At 39.2% G+C, this 18321-nt stretch overlaps 1 protein-coding gene across 1 annotated transcript; it reads right to left on the reverse strand.

The window, feature by feature from the left end:
* Positions 1–934: 934 nt before the first annotated feature.
* Positions 935–18166, reverse strand: atad3 (ATPase family AAA domain containing 3). The gene is made up of 16 exons (XM_084734243.1): positions 17854–18166; positions 15909–15985; positions 14601–14702; positions 14327–14386; positions 14177–14246; positions 13908–14073; positions 7136–7205; positions 5545–5700; positions 5406–5462; positions 5184–5309; positions 4968–5092; positions 4807–4858; positions 3979–4049; positions 3676–3843; positions 1817–1925; positions 935–1695 (listed from the first exon to the last, which is right to left on the reverse strand). The coding sequence occupies exons 1-16, from the start codon at positions 18044–18046 to the stop codon at positions 1255–1257; spliced, it is 2043 nt and encodes a 680-aa protein (XP_084590369.1). The 5' UTR covers positions 18047–18166; the 3' UTR covers positions 935–1254.
* Positions 18167–18321: the final 155 nt, after the last annotated feature.

The raw sequence follows: 18321 nt of genomic DNA on the forward strand, positions 1-18321 counted from the left end.
ACTGGCTGTCCACATGAAACACACTGAAATTTCCTTTTAAGTAATCTCATGTGTTGCACTTAATTGCTTTCAGTTCAGGTGTTTTTGAATGTTTTTTTGTTTTGTTTTTTAATAAAGTTTAGGTGAATAGTTCCTTGTCAGACTGTTCGATCATTTATTTTAGCCTGTACATCAGTGTAGTATCTGACAGCTCTTATAATGCCTGACAGGAAGTTTTATCACGTGGCCTGTTCCAAGACAAGGACACCTTCATGCCCCTGACTTTGCAGAGGAAACTTCCTCCTCAAGCCTTCAGCCATTACTGTGAAATATTGAAATCCCAACTGGATTCCTATTAACCTCCATCTAACCCCTCTCTGCTCTGCTGTGTACTGTGTTGCCTGTGTGTGTATAATACTTGACAATGTCATTGCAAGGTCTGATCTCCAAAAAGTACAAGAGACTTTGTAGGGTAGACTAATATATGTCTTGCAGCGGGTGTCGATGTTATGATTTAAACTGTTTTTTTGTTTTTTTTTGGTTTTTTGTCAGAGTCTTGATTTGTAAAGATCAACAGATCATTGGTTTTATGTCCTGACAACTGTTATTTACATTTTCAAATTTTTTTAAAAAGGTCTATGCGGTATCAAGTGGGATATGATGGCCGGCAAGCTACGCTGTGTGTTTCTTTCTCTGGACACTTGCCAGATGCAGCAAGTAGGCAGAGAGAAAAAAAATCTAGGAAAATTGCAGATTCAGGCTTTGATTTCAAATAATGAAAGTTCATTTTCACTTCAATATTGAAATATCGTGCCACTGACTGTTCAAATGCAGCTTTCTTAAAGAACTTTTACCTCAACTGTCTCTTAAATATTTAAGTGTCTTAAAATATAATCCAAGCTACAAGTCACCCATTCAACAGTAACCCAAAAAGTCTGTAAGAAACACCAGAACGTTTACTGTTTATAAAAAAAACAGATCAATTTAATAATTAACAGACACTCCACTGTGTACAACACTTATATACTGTTATTACAGACAGGCAGTCTGGTTTCCATGGAAAGTACACTTTTACAGTCTATACATTATATATTAGAATGAAAGCATCTCAGGCATCATTTGCATTTTGAAATGTTAATTATCTCCCCCAGCCCACTGAATTCATCTTCTGTCATACACAGTCCAGCAGACTCTTAGACATACACTGACAGACTAGTTAAAGGAGCAGATCACTAATTTTTTATAATTCAGGTTACCCCACTGAACAAATCTAACTCAAACTGGAGTTCCATCCTTTGGAGGAGATGATGCACTTTTGTCTTCCTTCTCCACCTTGACTTCACTGTCAGTGGAGGCAGCAGGCTCGGCTAAACTCTCCACTGTTGCTGCGGCTTCTGCTTTGACAGCGTTCACAGAGTCCTGTCCAGCTGGGGCGGCTTCTGATGGAGGTGGTATACTTTCACCTTCTTGTTTCGCATTTACCTCAAGCACTGGAGCGATGACCTCCTCAGCCTGCGGCGCCTCGCTGACAGGCAGAGTGAAGCCCATTTTACCTGGACCGGCTGTCGCCCCAGCTGGTGGAGGCGTGAGGGTCTGGGCCTCCTCTTCTGCGTGCAGCCAGTCCATCTTCTGAAGATGCTGCTTGACGGCGTCGTCAACTCGAGCATCAATCATAGCCTCTGTCAAGACACCATCTTCAGAGGAATATGCTGCCGCCTGCAAGAGAATACAAGATGACACGTGATCTACATATTAATTTACTTTAAATGAAAATCTTGTAGCATTTTGAAATGAAGGATTATGAAATTAAGATTTACAGTGACTACAGGGAACGTACCTGCCAGGCCACACCCAGTTTAGAGATCTCTCTTCCAGACATGCCTTCTGTCCGCTTCGCTATCTCAGAGCACTTTTTACCGTAGTCAAACTGTGCCAGTTTCATCCTCCTGCACAAAGACACACACACACACACACAAACACAGACAGATGAGATGGAGACAACATAAAAGATTTCTTCATTGTTTTACTATCCTGGATACAATTTCTTTCTGACTTGTGTTTTTGGAGCTCACTTCATTGTACATCTCACCCCAACTTTCATCCTCCATCCAGCGTGCCTACATGTATCGGCACGATGGATGAAAGATTTTTTTAATGCCACAGTTACATTAAATTTAAGGCCAATTTTACAATTAAAGCATCAAATGTGAAAAATACAGGTGTACTTTTCTGAGTAATTACATATATTGTCAGGCAAATTGACAACAGCTGATTGAGTTAAAGAACATTTGCCTAAATACGTTTATTAGTCTGAAAATATATTTATATTAAATTATATTAATCACTACAATTGTCATACAGTCTGAAATGAGGCCATATCAAGGTAGAATTTCAAATTTCTATGCTGAGAGTCATTTAGATTTAGACTGTATCATTGTGCTTCTCTACTTTATAGTTCATACATGGATTTTGAATAAATAGTAAATGTCATTCTGTCTCATTTAGCCAATAGACAGTCTGGTGTCATAATGATTCTAGTCAACATAGTTGTATAGATCTGGACTGATAATTGCTCCACTTGTTGCAGCTCATCTTTTGCCCAAATATTGGTGAAGTTGGACAATTATTTACCCAGCAATCAGTCCTGCACATTATTTACCCAATATTCATATTTATATTCTGAAGGTGGAATGTGAAAGGACAGAAATCACCAGTTCAAGTGATGGATGCAATGACATGAATGAGACTTGCTCTGACTGTTATATGGACACTGGAAGAACAATTAGCACCATTCGGTGCTCGGGCCCTAATTATGGAGAAAGTTAACCAACAGAAACAGGCATGTTTGCATGTAAGCTAACTAGCTAGCTGCTTAGTGCCATCCAGATAGACGCTACTGTGGTCGCCAGCAAATTAATTTTGCTAACATTAATATCAAACCTACATGACTGTTTCAGGGATAACAGAGTAATTCAAATTCAACTCTTGTTGATTTAACCAAATACTAAATGTACAGTCAATTTGCACTTTGCTTACATCATTCAATAAATAAGATTTAAGACTTTCCCAAATAGAATTTAAGTATATTTAAGACTTTTTAAGGTCTTTTATTAATAAATATGAATTTAAAACTGTTTAAGGAGCTGTAGAGCTGCAATGATTAATTGATTATTAATCAATTATTTAATTAATTGCTAACAATTTTAATAATCACTCTCTATGACAGTAAACTGAATATCTTTGGATTGTGTGTAAAACAAGACATTTTAGGGTGTCATCTTAGGTTTTAGGAAACAATGATTGAAGATCTTCACTATTTTCTCGAAAATAATCGACAGATTAATCAACTATGAAAACAATAATTAGGTGCAGCCCCACCCCGTCACACATGTGATCCCGCTGTAGTTAGCGCCTCAGCATGGCTGGCCTCACTCAAGATGTCTAACAGGCTGCTTTCTTGGCCTTCATCTCCAAAAAGGCCTGAATCTAATCCTCTTTCTGGCACCAGCCTTCAGCCACAAATATCTATCAAATATTATACGACTCCTCAGATTCACTAAGAATTAATACATCTACATGTGAGTGAGTAGACGGGGCGGTTTGAACCTAATTATTGGTTTCAGTAAACTGGTGTGTCATGGTTTGGGTTCCTGCCCTAATGTAACAGCTGTGTTGTCATGCGGGGGCTGTACTCACTGCCTCCCTCCAGTGGCAGGCTCCAACACATATTTGTCAAAGTACAGCCGCACCAGCCTCTCCCTCTCCTCAGGACCTGGCAGAGCAAAATTCACTATTTCATCTATACGGTCGTTTATGGCCCAGTCAAACTGCTCCGGCTGGTTACTGGCCAACACCAGCATGAACCTGCAGGAAAAAAAAAACAAACAGGATCGAGCAGCTTAGAGATGTGCTGGCAAGTAGTAAGTTGGTATAGACAAGGCCAAATACAGTGAAGAGTATGACAGGATTAGGTTATACAGAACATGAATAAATGTTTACTTGTTGCTCTGTTCTCCAGTGCGATACAAGAATGCATTCAAAGTGGCTCTGAGGTCTTCACTGATTTTCTCCTGCACAAAAAAAGTAATTTAAAAATTAAATTATGTACTTAAAGACACGTCAAAGAGAATTGAAAGGGTAAGAAAATATATTTTAAAACACAAACACAGGGTTCGTACAGCTTTTTTAACAGTCAACTTCAAGCACCTTCAAGGCACCCACACCGAAATTTTCCAGAATTTCCAACTCTGATTCTATGTTTTGATCACGGTTATTTAATTTCACATATTAAAAGGTTTTTGGTTTACATGAGTCATTGAGTAGATGAAACAGAGTGAAAATGTTTCATTTTGACATATCCTGGAACCACTTTCTTCATTAAAAGGGGGCATTTTCAATTATTTAATCAAATATTCATGAATTTTGCTAAGATTCTCTTAACTCCATCAAAAATATCTGTGAGACAGTTTAGAGGAGGAAATTCCAGCATGTGTCTGATGAGATTTTGCAAATCGTTCATTCATTCAGTGCAAGACACCGTGACCACTACACCAAAGCTCGACTCAAATCAGTTGATATTCTTAATATAGCCATCTTGCCGGTGGTCTAATTTAATATGAGTTTACCTTTTATATGTGTTTGTTTTAAGCTATTTTTAGTATTTTGGGGGGAGGTATGATTGCATCTTGCTTTATTGACACATTTGTTTGAAAATCAACCATATTTTAATGGAGTATCTTCAAGTTTAATTTGTTTTTGCATTTTCCACTTTGTATACACCCTGCAAACATCATAGATTTCTGGGAAATGAAATACACGCAGACTTACAGTGGATCTCTTGCGAAGGAATGCATCAGCTTCATCAACAAAAAGCAGAAGTCTGTCAAAGAATAAAAAAACATGATAACCTTCATCTGTTTATATCTGAATTGGACAGTATTGTATTTTTAGTATGTTTGCCTCATTTAATATAATACGAGGAAGCCTACCCGCGTCGACTTGTGTTCGCCCAGTCAAACACTTTGTGCATGGCCGTCACACCATCTCGGCCCATTGGCGCCACATCACCACCAGTCATGATCGCATAGTCCATCCCAGAATGCGTTGCCAGCTTCTGCTCAGTACAAACAGAAATACCTTACAGTTAGCCACAGCTTCACTGTCCATGGATGTAAATGCTGACATCAGTCAGTCCTCTGGTTTACCTTTGCAAAGAGAGTTTTGCCCGTTCCTGGAGGGCCGTACATGAGGATGTTCCTGTACAGGCCATTGTTCTGCCTCGTGTTTCTTGTTGCTATGGCGATGTCACGCACACGCTCTTCCAGGGAAGGCTAAGAGATGGAAAAATGCATTTTTATAAAGTGGATACAAAACTTAACAAAGGATGTAACAACATGCATTTTTAAAAGACTTTAATATCCACTTACACTAAGCACAACTCCCTCAAGAGCATCCTGAGGTTTGCTCTTCAGACGTTTGGCCGTCTACAGACAGAAAAAGGTATAATCAGAATATTATAAACTGCACTTAACAACATGACTAGATGATCAGTTGTTAATTAACTACCTTGACTGGATGCTTGATTGCTTCTCCCACAGTGAATCGGGACGTTTCCCGCACCAGTGATGGCTTTCCCAGCCTGGCCTCGATGTAACGTCCCGCCACCCCCGTGGCGTTTCGAGCTGAATAAACTCCCACAGCTAAAAGAGTCAGACCTGCCACCTGGTGATGAAACAGTTACACAACATTAAAATACTGTTCAGTGCACGGATCAGGAAAAAAACTCAATTCAAACCGGGTTTATCCACACAAACAGTCCAAACATTTAGATAGACACTAATGATTGTTCTTGTCTACTGGGACCTGTTCAAACTGCCAGCCCAACTCTGCTCTGACAGCAAAAAAAAAAAAAAAAAAAAAAAATTAATTAAAAAAATAAAATAAAATTCAAATCCGATCCAAGCCGCATTTGGAGGTGGTTTGAAATGTGATGCAAATCTGTTTGTTTTTTTTATTTTTTTTTGACCGTATGTGACAAAGATCTGTTTTTTAAAGATGGTGTGAACAGCAGAAGCACATGTAATCAGATCAGTTCTGATTTGGGCCACTTTCACATGTGGTTCTAAGATAAGAAAGGTCTGATTTTTTTTGCAGTGCAGCCTCAGTTGAGGAGATGTGCTGAAAGTTAAAAGTAGCCCTTGACATCCTGAAATTTTGGATGAAATCTGTTTCTCTGAACCCATTCATGTCATAATCCCACCACCCCTGGCTCCAACTCCACAACCACACACAACTCTGTACAGAAGTAGCAGCTACTGCTCCACAAAAAAAACAGAATTAGAAATGTGGCTCTCCCTCTCCACATCCTCGTCATTATCTGCTCATAAATTTACAGGTTTCCACTGCAAATCAACTTTTAAATGAAACCAAAAACACAGACCTCATTGGCCTCAATGTTTAGTTTTACAAAAGTTTTGAAAAATGAAATGAGCATTAAGATTGCAGTGTGAACATAGCCTCAGTCCATACAATTTGGCCTTCTGAGTCACTTGCAAAGTGATACACAACAACAACGTCAAATCCAGAGTGACAGAAGTGCCTCAGAGCGGCTGAGCAGAATCTTTGCTGCTACTAGTAGAGAGTTACGGAGGACACAGAGAACAACAGTCGGTGCACAGACACTGAAATAAACTGACGGAGGAGGAGTTCTGCACCGACTTGACAGCACAATTGTTTGGAGGGCAAAATGAGGGGTTTCCATTCCTCATGCTGGAGAAAGAAAGCTGTGTCACTGTTGAGTGCAGTTACTGACCCTTATGCTGTTACCACAGCAACCCTTGCAGATAGGTTAATGATATCTGGACCCAGAAATCCAATCTGATCACTTGCAAGTACCAGTGCAGACAGCCTGTCTTAAAGATCTGATTTGAGAAATGAATCTGATTTGCCTGCAGTCTGAACAAAGCCTATGACGTGAAGGTGAAGGTCAACTTTACTGTCACATGTACACAATTACACAGAGTACAAGGTACAGTGAGTTTTGTCTCTGCGTTTAACCCATCTGTATAAGCAGCATCAATGGTATAAAACTGGCAAATGTAAATATGACCTTCAGTCAGTATGAACCAATGGAAATGGAAGGAAACGCATATCTCACCGTGGCTGTGACTTTGTCCCAGTCTGACACAAAGGCCCTGAATCCTTCTCCAAACACAGCACCTGCAGTCCTGAAAGCAAACACCAGTCAACTCTCAAGCGCACCTTTTGGGTGTTTACAAGATGCAACTATTGATTAACCAGTTACTGAACACATAAAACTGACCATTCCTGTTTTTATTCTGTTATGTTGGAGACTGCGTTTATTTTAAAGAGATAGTTTAGATCATTTGATGTAGGATTGTATGAGATACTTGTCGACAGACAGTGTATTAACTACAGTAGATGGTGGTCGGCATGGAAGCTAAGCAATGTAATGCTGTGGACAGGGTCAGCAGCAAAACATAATTTAGGCACTTAAAAAGGCCCACCTAAAAAAAAAATCAATATCAGTGTAAGTGGGGGGTGGTCACGTGACCCTAACGAAGATGGCAGCTTAGAAAGAGGGCTCTAGTTAGCCGTGCACAAAAATCGTCTTATTCCCCGGATTGCGGCTTAAAACCCTGGAACTTCACTAGGTATCGGTTATGTCAGCGTCTCACAAGACGAAGGAATGTGACATTTTCACTCGAGCTCGCAAATCGGCTATTCACAAGACGAAGGAGGCCCCCACACCTGAGCGGGCGGACGTGTATGGCAAGCCGTTTTAACATTTAATAGCTAAATTTGACTATCCGGAATTAACATTATAGATATCAATAATTTCATTTTGACTAGTCGTAATTATATTATGACTATTAAGTATTTTCATTGAAGATATCTATAACTTCATTCTGACTAGTCAAAAGTACATTTAGAGATATCTGCAATTCAATTGTGACTAGTCAAAACAGAATTGCAGATATCCGAAATGACGTCACTTAAACCGACACTCGACTCGTCACACATCCTAAATGACAATTACAGATATCTGTAATTCAGTTTTGACTAGGCGGAATGAAAATTAAAGATATCTCAAACGTAATTATGACTAGTCAGAATTGTTGTGCAAGACGTTGCGCATGCGAGGCTTCCCATTCGTTGCTCATTATTATGGCAAGCTTTCCATTGGATACTGGCTCAGTAAACAAAACAATTGAACAGTGTTAGAAGAAGAAATGCACATGAAGAAGAAAAAGTAGAAGAAATGGCGGTTGCTGTTGTGGACAAGGTTGTCAGAAAATGCCACGAAATAGAACAAGTTTATCGCCAAGGAATTTGGTTTGAAGGGTTTTGATTGATTGAATAGGAAGCCCTATAGCCATACACATGGCAAGCCGCTCCTACCACCCACTTGCTCCCGCCTCCCACTTTTACAGATATCTGCAATGTCATTTCGCCTTGTCAAAATCCCAATACAAGATATCTGCAATTACATTCTGACTAGGTAGATTGCAGGTAAAAGATATCTCCAATTCGAGATATCTCTAATCAAAATCCATTCCAAGATATCCACAACCCCATTATAGATATCTACATCTGAATTATGACTATCCATAATCCCAGCTAGAGATATCTGCAACATAATTTTGACTAGTCGTAGTTCCAACTCAAGATATCTATAATGTAATTCTGGCTAGGTAAAACTCATTTGAAGATATCTCGAAAAACAAAGCAGATATCTTGAATTAAGGGCATTTGGAGATATCTTTAAATGGAATTAGGGATATCCATAATTCAGATGTAGATATCTTTAAATGGAATTAGGGATATCCATAATTCAGATGTAGATATCTGCAATGCGAGTTGTGGATATCTGCAATTTAATTACGGATATCTGTAATGACAAACCCCATACACATGAATGGGGAAAGTGATGTCATTTGTCCTAGTAAAAATTACATTGTGGATATCTGAAATGATAATTGTGTATAGGAAGAATTACTTTGTGGATATCTGAAATGTTATTTTTGAATAGGAAGAAATTAATTACAGATATCTGCAATACATATCCAGCCTATCTATTAAATGTTAAAACGGCTTGCCATAGACGTGAGCAAGATGGCCGACATGGCTGACGTGCTAGCGGAGCTAAAGTCTCTCCGTTCGGAGTTCGGGCTGAAACTGGACGGTATAAATAACCGTCTTGGAGATGTGACAGATGCGATAGCAGCATTAGAGGGCAAACTGGCTGATGTTAAACAGGATGTGTCGGCACACACTAAACGCATCGAAGAAGCGGAGAAACGTGTGGCTTCAACGGAGGAGGAACTTGAGAAAACACAGGCTGAATTAGCCTCAACTGCGAAACGGCTGACATACTTGGAGGCGAAGACCGACGACTTAGAGAATCGAAGCAGGAGGAAGAACCTGCGTGTGTTTGGTTTGCGAGAAGGGGCCGAGGGTACCCGTCCACTACTGGATTTTGTTCGGGAAATGTTGCCAAAGTGGCTAGATCTCAGCCCAGACCGGATCCCGGTGCTGGAGAGGGTGCATCGCACCCTGGCGCCACCGAAGCTTAACCAGCACAGAGCAGTCCTTATTCGTTTTTGGAAATTTCAGGACAGGGAAACTGTTTATCGTCTCTCATCACAGAAGAACATCCTACACGACGGAGCAAAAATCACCTTTGTGCAGGACTTCTCGGCCGAAACGATGCGGAGACGTCGTGAGTTCAGCACAGCCAGAAAGTTGTTCACGGAGATGGGAATATTCCGGGGATTTCAACTTAATCCTTGCAAGATCAGAGTGGTCCATGACGGGAAGGTACTCCTTTTCTCTTCACCGCAGGAGGCAGAGAAATTTCACCGTGAAATTCAACCTAAAGGATAAACTTTACTATACACGTCTGTTGTCTGCTTTCTGGAATAGATGACATCGGTGACGGGGATTGATTAACAGGACTAGTGATGTGAGTGTTGACCCGGTAATAATTATTTTGAAGAGAAAGTAAAACGTATTTTATATTGAGAATGAACAATGTGTATGTAGTGTGAACTGGGTCTGGTGCTTCTTCGTTTTCCTCCCTCATTCTGATTTTGAAAAAGACGTTATGATTAAGTGAAAGCATTATCATCATCATTCCAGCTAATTTTCTTTTAAAGATGACTTCAAACAATGGTAAATGTGTTAGGAAGGGAGAGATATGATTTGTTTTTGTTTTTTTGTTTCATTTGAGTGGATTTTTTTTTTTTCTTTCTTCTCTATAATATGGAAAGGTACAGACCCAATGTCTTTTTCTTTTCAATAATTTAATTTACTCCTTTTTGAATATCCGGGGAAGACAAATGTTGTTAAAAGATGTGCTGTGCACGGTTGATAATGGGTTAAGCTTCCATACTGTTAAACTTGGGTTCGCGTAGATTAGCTGCTCCTCATGCAAATGTGGATCAGTGTACCCCAGTTATTTCTTGAAACTTTGGGAACATGGGGAATAATGGTTAGGTTTATAGCACTTCAGTTGGGGAAGTGCTTAGGACAGGGGTGGGGGTGGAGAGGGATATCTGGCATAATGTTTTACATTCATAGTTTGTTTTTTTCTTTACCTTTTTATGTCAGCAGTGCATTTAATAGCAGTACCTCTATTTATCTTTCTGTTTCTTCTCCAACCAGACAGGACTACATCTTATACAAAAATTAAAACACAAATATGTCTCAAATAAAAATTACAAGCTGGAATGTCAGAGGGCTGAGAGAAATAGCTAAAATAAAGCAAGTTTTGAATAGGATTAAGCAACTTAAGTCCCAAATAGTTTTCTTGCAAGAGACACATTTAGGAGCTGCAGAAGTTGATAGATTACAAAAAAGATGGCCGGGTCAGGTCTTATATGCCCCATATAATAATCGTGCCCGAGGCGTGCTCATACTTATACACAAATCTATACTGTTTCAAATTGTTAATGTTATTTGTGATCAATCTGGTAGATACATCATTGTTCAGGGTAACTTATCCACACTCAAATTGAATTTGGTTTGCATTTACGGTCCAAATGATGATAATCCAATATTCTTTCAGAACTTGTTCCTCACTCTGTCTACTTTGCAAGGTATGTATATTATAGGTGGTGATTTTAACTGCACTTTAGAGCCTACAAAAGATCGCTCAACCAACCTTGACTCTACTCATACACAGACAAGGAGAATATTGTTGCAGTTGTGTAAAGATTTGAACTTGGTTGAAGTATGGAGGGAACTGCACCCAGATGAAATTGAATACTCCTGTTATTCAAGCACATATGGAACCCACTCACGCATTGATTATTATTTGGTCTCCTCTGGACTCTTATCTAAAATTAAAGAATGTTGGTATGATAGCATTGTTATAAGTGATCATGCAGCTGTATCATTAAATTTGCATATAAATAAATCTACTCACAGCTCCAGGAGATGGAGTTTCCCAGTCGAATTGCTACAGGATGCAGAGTTTATAAAATTTGCTGAAGGACGCATTGATAATTATTTTGAAATAAATCTTGATCAGACTGATGCATGCGTGAGATGGGAGGCATTCAAGGCATATATGCGTGGGGAAATTATTAGTTATACAAATTTTAAAGCTAAACAACGGCGTATGGAAATGGAAACATTGGAAAACCAAATTAGGTTGTCGGAACAAGAAGTTGGTTTCTTTAAATTATGACCCACTGGTGGACAGAGTGAGGGACATGCTAAACCGTTGGACCCAAATGCCCATATCTATGATTGGTCGCATTAACATAATTAAAATGTTAGTCTTACCCAAATTTTTGTATTTCTTTCAGTCGCTTCCACTGCCTCTACCTAACACCTTTTTTCACAACATTAATGATTTGTTGAGCAAATTCATCTGGAATAATAAAAAGGCCAGACTCCAATTAAGGTTATTATACTTACCATATGAAAGAGGGGGGCTTCAACTCCCCAACTTAAAATGGTATTACTGGGCTGCCCAGTTAAGATCAGCAATGTATTATTTTTCTGTGTCTCCTCTTCCAGCTTGGGTAACTATAGAACAGATATCAACATCGGGACTTCCTCTTAAGCTTTATCTATATTCAGCAAGTATTAAAAAGCTACTTAAGCAGACAAAGAATCCCTTTCTTAAAAACACCATCTCGGTGTGGTACTCTGCACACCAACATGTTGGTGATACACCTGCATTGTCACAGTTTTCCCCTATATGGGGCAACAGTTGCTTTATACCTGGAAGAGCAGATGGTGGATTTAAGATGTGGTTCGATAAAGGTGTTGAAAAAATTTCAGATTTGTATGTAAAAGGCAATCTGCTGTCATATATCCAGTTATGTGAGAAATACAAACTTCCAAAAAAACATTTTTTTAAATACTTACAGCTGAAACACTTTATCTTATCCATACACACACAATTGTTAACCGTACCTCCATTGTCTAAAATTGAAGAATTAACTTTATCCCACATGAATGGCAGAGGTCAATTTTCCTTGCTCTATGAGTTATTGTTAAGATATTCAAAAGATTCATCCCTCCAAAAGTTAGAGGCATGGAAAATTGATATAAAGGAGGACATTCATGAAGCAGACTGGGAAATGGCCTGTTTTAAAGCCCAGACACAGTCTGTTAACACAAAATTCAAGTTATTACAATACAAATGGTTAATGCGGACCTATTTTACACCTAGTAGGTTAAATAGGTTGTTCCCTAATATCCCAGATATCTGTGTGAAGTGCAGAGAGGAAAAAGGTACATTAATTCATTGTTTATGGGAGTGTACAAAGCTACAGCAATTTTGGAAGAGTGTGATTGAATGTATAAGCCACATAATTGGAAAGGCCGTTCCTTTACATCCCAAACTTTGTATACTGGGAATACATCCTGAGGACTTTGTTGTAACCTTTCAGAAATCCCTGCTTATTGACTTTGGACTTTTACAAGCTAGAAGGATAATTGCACTTTTATGGAAGAATGTGGATATACCTTCCGTTGGAATGTGGACAAAAGAACTGACAGCCTGTCTAGCCTTGGAGAGACTGACTTATATTTTGAAAAAGAAGGACAAGGATTTTATTCGTTTGTGGAGTCCTTACGTGGACTTCTTGGAAAGTCATGACTTTGGTTGATTTGAAGCTTTTTGCAAATTATAAACTGCTGTGATTATGATTTTATGTTATTTTCCTTATTTATTTATTTAATTTTTTTTTTTTTTTTTTTTTTTTTTTTTCCTTATTTATATTGATTTGATTTGATCTATTTATTTATTTTCTTGCCAGGGTTGGGGATATTATACTTATTTTCTTTGTTGAAATGTCATTGTTCAGATTTAATGCTTGAAAACTTAATAAAAAAACAATTAAAAAAAAAAAAAAAAAAAATATCAGTGTAAGTGTTTGCTATATTTCAGATATTTTTAATCCTTTACTTTGCCACCAGAGAGCCTTTTCTGACAGGAAACCACCATAACATAAGTCAAACATCATTCTCTCGCTCAACCAGACTCCTTTTGCAAAAACAGTCATTTTACTCCGGAGAACGTAGAAGAGTTGTTGGTCTATCACTGCCTCGATCGGTTGGTTTGTTAGTGTTATTTTGTGACTTTGATTTTTTAAAAAGGTAGTCTGGATTCATCAAAGTCACATAATAACACAAACATCTTTTTATCTGACACTGTCCACAGCAGTACATTACTGAGCTTCTGTGCTGGAACTCCTCTCTGCGACTGCCATCTCCACTGGCTATCCAGAAATAATCTCATACAACACCACTTCAAACAATCCAAACTATCCCTTTAAATGTTTACTTAACATGTTCGGTTTCAGTTTGCATGATTCAGGACACCAACAACCATCAATAAACTGCATCTAATCCTCCATCATCATCTAAACTACAGTGTGAACTCTTACTTTATGGACTCCAGGACAGTCTGTCTGTGTTCTGCTGCCTTCAGACGGATCTGCTCGCGGATGATGTCGGCGTTCTCTCGCTCCACGCGGGCTCGTGCTTTAGACTCGGCCTCGATACGCAGGAGCTCATTCTTGTGCCTCAGCTCCATCTCATGCTCTATCGTCGCTGCAGAAACCCATGACATCAACAAGCAGATAAACAACCGTTCAACATTATCGACAGCTTCCACAGGATCCCATCATTAGTGTTGCAGTGATGAAGTGTTTACCTTTCCTCATGGCCTCCTGCTTCTGTACGGACTCCTCCTGTTTGCGAATGTTCTCCTCGTTTATGGCTTGCTGTTGGAGAAAAAAATGTAATCATTTTGGAACTGGCATCTCATTTTAAAGGCTTTTAAATCTGTTGGAGATGACCTCACCTGTTGCCGTAATTGGTCCTCATATCGCTGTCTGGCCAGTTTATCTTGATACTGAGCTCTCTGTGATGGGACAGAACCATTCAGCTCAAACCGGTCTTAGTCACTGGTACGAGATATATATATATATATACACACACATATATATATATATATATATATATATATATATATATATATATATATATATATATATATATCTATTTTTTTTTTTTTTTTTTTTTTTTTTTCACTTTAAACTACTTAAAGAAAAAGGAGAAAGCATGTCTGTTCTCACCGCTTGATGTTGCTTGGTCTCCTCATTCAGAGTTTTCCTCCTCTCCTCAGCCTGGATTCGTATCTGGTCGCCTTTCAGCTGCTCAACTGCTGCTTCATACTCCTGTTACAGAAAAGGATGATGAAAATTTTCAAATTCAAGTAACACACTAGTGAATATTTACATCCACTGCAACACAAAAAAACCAGACATAATCATATTTTGTTATTCACTGTTCCTGTCTTCTTTGTGTTGTTCAGTTAGTGTTTTTTGTCTTGCAATAAATAAATTAAAAATAAACTGTATGTTGAACTGGGCTGTGCCATGAAAGTCCTCAAAAAGACACATAAGTAGAAATATGTTTCTTAATCTTTATTTATTCAGGGGATTTTCACTGAGAGCAATGCTTTCTTTTTCAGGAACGCCCTGATCACACTCACACAGTTACACAGTCACACCTGGAAACTTTCCAGTAAAACCACAGTGTTATCTGCAGCCACTGAGCAGGTGGAGTTCAGGGCGTTGCTTAAGGGCACTTGAGTAGTGGTAATGGAGCAGAGGGGACGAGCACTGCTCTTATTTCCCCACCCAAACTTAACCTGCTGGTTGGTGGATTGAACCGGCAACCTTGCGGTCACAGTTAGCTTCTCGAAACTTTAGGCTACCACTGCCAATGCAACAATGCCTTGACAGTAATCTTAAACATGCAATCAAAATGTGTCCAGTTCTATCCAGATGCAATTAAAGTCTTAATGATGGTCTTTTGATGCAGTTAATAATGTGCAGCATATACTTTACGTACTCTATATTTTTTCATGCTGTAAAAATGCAGCAACAAAGAAAAGAAAAAAAACACACTACTACACTGGGGGGGGAAATTATCAACATTCCTTTGGAAATATGAGAGGTAAGTTGAAATTGTCAAAATTTAATTTTGAAACTGTAATGATGTGCACTGAATAGTAATAATAGGTTGTGTAATGTTATTACTTGACACAAACGATTAAGTACAGCAGAGGTTGACATCGGGGTGGAGTTTAGTTAATTAATTTAGTCTATAATGGAGACAACATTTTCCCAGGAAATATCATGCCCAGAAGCAGATTGATTTGTACAGTGAAAGTGAGACTTATTGGGAACCAATCTAAATGTGGATGGTGTCATTGTTCTATAGCCATTACACTGTGGAATCAATGTTTATTTCATAATCATAACTTAAAGTCTATTTCCACTTTAATTCTTTGGAAAACCACTAGTGTCCTGCAGCAGATCAAGAGGGAAGCAGTAGTTTAGTGTGTGTGTGTGTGTGTGTGTGTGTTTCCACTGCACCTTCATTTTGCTCTGATGTTCCATCTGGGTGCTCTGCTCCTGCATCCGAGCCAAATCCAGAGCTTCTTTGGCATGTCCTGGATGGAGGGGAGAGGTAACGACACAGAGGTGAAAGATGTGACGGCTTCAAGCATGGAGATTTTAGGTGATCCATGTGACATGATTGCAGGGGTGGAGGTAAGGAATTACAGCTACTTATGTTACTGTAATTAAGTCACGTTTTGGGGTATCTGCACTTTTTTTTTAGTATTTTTTCAAGTCTAGAATTTCACTATTTAGGTATGCATTACACTTTGTAATCCACTTCACTCACAAACAATGAAAACAATGACACATGAAAAGAAAAAAAAATCAGCAGTAGCTCAAGTTTGGAGACATAAGCACTGAGCAGAACAGCCCAGGACTAAGAAGTAATTTAAACTGAAGGTTTGGAAAAACAGAAACACCTTTCATTAAACATCAATGATTAAAAAGTAACTAACACTCAGAGTATTAGTTTTTAATAGGTTGGTAGTTTTACTTGTAGTTAAGTAACATTTCAGTAATGTGACTACTTTAATTTGAGTACAGATTTTCAGCACTCTTTCCTCTACTGCATGATGGTCTGACTGCCTCTGACTCCTGACAGATATGTGATCACTCTCTCTTTACCTTTCCACTTCCACTTACTTTCAACTAGAGCTGCAGATATGGAAAAAGTAAACCATATTCCGATTATTTTGACAGACATTATGATTGTGACTTGATTCACGAACAGTGGCAATGATCATTTTGGCATCATGACTCCATTTTCACTGTTAAAATCATGACGATGTGACATTTATCGGGGTCTGTACCAAACAAACAAGTTCTCTTATATCTGGAGAACAAGATTTGCAGGCTCTCTGCAGCACTACAATAGTTAGTCATTACAGTGTTGTTTTGTCACTCGGGTTGGGCGATATAACTGAAAAACCTATCACAATAATGAAGTTTCATACTGGTAGATACTGATAATTATTGATCATGTTGGAGACGTTCTGTACTCCAACAGGTGGAAGCAGCTAACGTGACAAAAATGAGTTTGTCATATTATTGCTGGATGATAGAGACAAAATAGAATTTCACAATATTCTTGACCAAATACCTCAGTATCTATATTGTGACAATAATGTAAGGATGACTATTGGTGCTTTCACAAAATATTAACCCAATTAGATTTTCTAATAATCATTATGCTTATGATTATTTAAGTGGGCAAAAACAAATTACAGACCAGGTATAACAATCTGGTAAGTTCAGAAAATACATCATTTTACTGTGATACAGCCTTTAAAACCAGGAAAAGACAACACTTATACTATATCATGATATAACGATATCCAAAATCGATCACCTATATCTAATATTTTGATTAACTGTGCAGCCCTAGCAGGTGCCTGTGGCCCCATCTGTCCCAGCAGTGAGGGCAAATGTGAAAAGGCACAAGCCTGAATGAAGCCGCATGTGTGAGGAGTGAAAACCACTAGCGGTGCCCAAAAGGTTATTCCATTAATTTACTGAAAGGCGTGTGTGAAAAAGGATAAGAGATAGAAACAATTAGTGAATCTAAGTGGAACTAGGGGAATTTGGGTGTTGCAACCCAGACTGCAAGGTGGTGACCTTTGAACCCTGTCTGCTAGTTTGAATGAAGGTGAGAGGAGGACAGCACTGCTCGCATAAAGAAACCAACAATCTCACAATGATTATATGGAATATGTATAGATGCTGTGTGTGTGTGGGTGAGCCTCATTATCTGAGCTGCTGCATCACTGAAGAGCCCACCACCATGCCTGAAGCAGAGAGGAGCTGGATGCTGCTGGAGCATCATGGCTCTCTGTGTCTAGTTAATTATGTAGCTATAACCTGTTATAAACCTCCACCCCGGTGGCAGCCACTCAGCAAACAGGCCCTCCTGACCACTTACGGGACTTGTCGAGCTCCTTGGCCGCCTGAGCAGCCCGCTCCAGCCCGGTGGGATCGAAGTTACTCCATTTGTCCTTGGGTTTATCTCCGCCGCCGCCGGAGCCTCCGGCCGGGGGCGGAGGAGGAGGAGGCGCAGCCGGGAGACCTGGAGGCACTTCAGGCTGCCCCTTGTTCAGGCCGAACAGCCACGACATTATTTAAGTATGCTAAATAAAGCACAGTTTAGCCGGTTCGGTGTGGAGACAGAGGAGAGAGCTGCCACAGATCTGTCACTGCACTTCCTCCACACGCGTGTCACGCCGCAAGCTTTTGCGCATGCGCATCAGAGACTCTGAATATCAGTAACGACTATTGGCTGCTAAGAAGTACTTCTTCTTCTCATTGGCTGGTCCAACAGTTGTCTTCAGTAGAGGTCATTCATGTAGTCCAACCCCAAATTTGTATGGCAGCCGCAGAGGGTCAATATATG

The sequence above is a fragment of the Lutjanus erythropterus genome, chromosome 2, assembly GCF_056507025.1.
Source record: "Lutjanus erythropterus isolate fLutEry1 chromosome 2, fLutEry1.hap2, whole genome shotgun sequence".
In the NCBI taxonomy this organism is placed as follows: domain Eukaryota; kingdom Metazoa; phylum Chordata; class Actinopteri; order Lutjaniformes; family Lutjanidae; genus Lutjanus; species Lutjanus erythropterus.

Excerpts from the sequence above, each read along its gene's own strand:
- atad3 (XM_084734243.1), bottom strand. The coding sequence starts at position 18,046 with ATGTCGTGGCTGTTCGGCCTGAACAAGGGGCAGCCTGAAGTGCCTCCA. Across the intron at positions 14,703-15,908 it reads AACATCAGAGCAAAATGAAG|GAGTATGAAGCAGCAGTTGA; the intron begins GTGCAGTGGAAA and ends TTTCTGTAACAG. Across the intron at positions 5,093-5,183 it reads GCAAAACTCTCTTTGCAAAG|AAGCTGGCAACGCATTCTGG; the intron begins GTAAACCAGAGG and ends TGTACTGAGCAG.